Genomic DNA, 1,561 nt, shown 5'->3' on the forward strand with positions numbered 1-1,561 from the left:
GTTCGGTTTTGCATGGATTTTCCAGTAATTGGTATCTTTTGCAGCTATGTTTCACCGAAGTAGCCGTACTATGGTATTGTACATTGCACCATTGCATCGTAGCAAACATAGCTCGATAGTCGGCGTTCGGTTGTAAACGGCGTGATGTAGAGAAGTGTTGCCGTTCCTAACGAACACTTTTTGTTTTGCTATTTTTTTCCCCCTGCTTCTGTGGACATCTTGTGGCACCATGTTCCGCAACGCTTTTCAGCATAGATTCGTTACGGTGTTCACTAGTGCCGGTAGTAAACCGCTTTCCATCTGGGATGTGTCCACGAAAAATGGCCACGCCAGACGGGTAACCGATGAGCACATTCGTTCGCTGGCGTTTGAGCTGACCGGTGTTAACGTTGCCACCACGTTCATGGTGGCACCCTGCGCACCTTGCCCTTCCCTCTCAATCAAACTTCCGTTTCTGGTGATGTTGGTGAAAAATATGAAAAAATTCTTTTCCTTCGAAATTCAGGTGAGCTCTAAGGCGACATTATCTAGAGATAGAGTTTGCTGACTGTTTCTAAACTTTCCCTGCGCAGATTTTGGATGATAGACAATCGCTTCGACGGTTACGCTTCTCCAACTATCAAAGTGGGACACGGGTGGATAACTTCAGCACCTCGATGCCACTGTCCTTGACCCCGGGCTGGAATCATATACAGTTCAACTTGGCCGATTTTACGCGACGAGCGTACGGTACGAACTACGTCGAGACGGTCCGGCTGCAGATACACGCCAACGTGCGCATCAAGCGCATTTACTTCTGTGATCAACTTTACACGAACGATGAGACACCGCCCGAGTTGAGGCTGTTCCCACCGGTTCGGCCAAATCGGATGATGCAGCTGAAGATGCAGCAGAAACCACAAGCGAAAATTCCTCACGAGCCAATCGAGACGGTACGGCCTCCGACGCCAATAGATAATGCTGATGTTGCGAATCAGTTGGAGAATGAGCTTGTTGCCACTGCCCAGTGCGCTGTTGGAACAGAACTCTAAATTGTCGTTGTAAAAAGTTAGGCCAAGCACTGCAATAATATGTTTATTTAGATTGTTTATTTTAAATTGATCGTTGGAAAACTATACGTTTAAATTCGCACAGGCCATTGCTTGCGATCAATCAGTGCTGGAGAGATAGGTTCGTAATAAAGGCGGAGAATGTTCAGTACTGTACTTCAATGATTCGAGTTTTTTGATCGGCTTTTCAAAAGTAATTCATGAGCCCTTTTCGTTGTTTGCATTATACTACGTTGAGCTTGAACTAATCGTATCGGCGCCACCACATGAAACACGTGCTTCGTACAGATTTAGCAAATGCGCGATAGCACATGCTATTGCCGCTGCTACATTTTGCTATCTTTTGACATTGATGCCACCGAAATGACGTTTTGCTCCACAGACGGCGCTATCCCCAAACGTCACTTTCCTACGACAATTGTCAATTCATAATTTGCGTTGAAATTTCCTCTTGGAAGCAACTCAATTTATAGTGTTTAACGTCGAATTAAATCGTCTCATAAAAAAAATTA

At 45.2% G+C, this 1,561-nt stretch overlaps 1 protein-coding gene across 1 annotated transcript; it reads left to right on the plus strand.

Annotated features, from left to right (window-relative positions):
* On the plus strand, nucleotides 1–1,547 carry LOC118510312 (cilia- and flagella-associated protein 20-like). Its single transcript, XM_036051949.1, has 2 exons — nucleotides 1–505; nucleotides 573–1,547. Exons 1-2 carry the CDS (start codon nucleotides 230–232, stop codon nucleotides 1,029–1,031), a joined length of 735 nt encoding a protein of 244 aa, XP_035907842.1. The 5' UTR covers nucleotides 1–229; the 3' UTR covers nucleotides 1,032–1,547.
* The last annotated feature ends 14 nt before the right edge of the window (nucleotides 1,548–1,561 follow it).

This window comes from Anopheles stephensi, chromosome 3, assembly GCF_013141755.1.
Source record: "Anopheles stephensi strain Indian chromosome 3, UCI_ANSTEP_V1.0, whole genome shotgun sequence".
NCBI classification, from domain to species: Eukaryota; Metazoa; Arthropoda; class Insecta; order Diptera; family Culicidae; genus Anopheles; species Anopheles stephensi.

What these genes read in the sequence shown, in the direction of transcription:
- LOC118510312 (XM_036051949.1), top strand. Translation starts at nt 230, where the DNA reads ATGTTCCGCAACGCTTTTCAGCATAGATTCGTTACGGTGTTCACTAGT. An exon ending in TCTTTTCCTTCGAAATTCAG is followed by an intron (nt 506 to 572) that starts GTGAGCTCTAAG and finishes TTCCCTGCGCAG; the next exon opens with ATTTTGGATGATAGACAATC.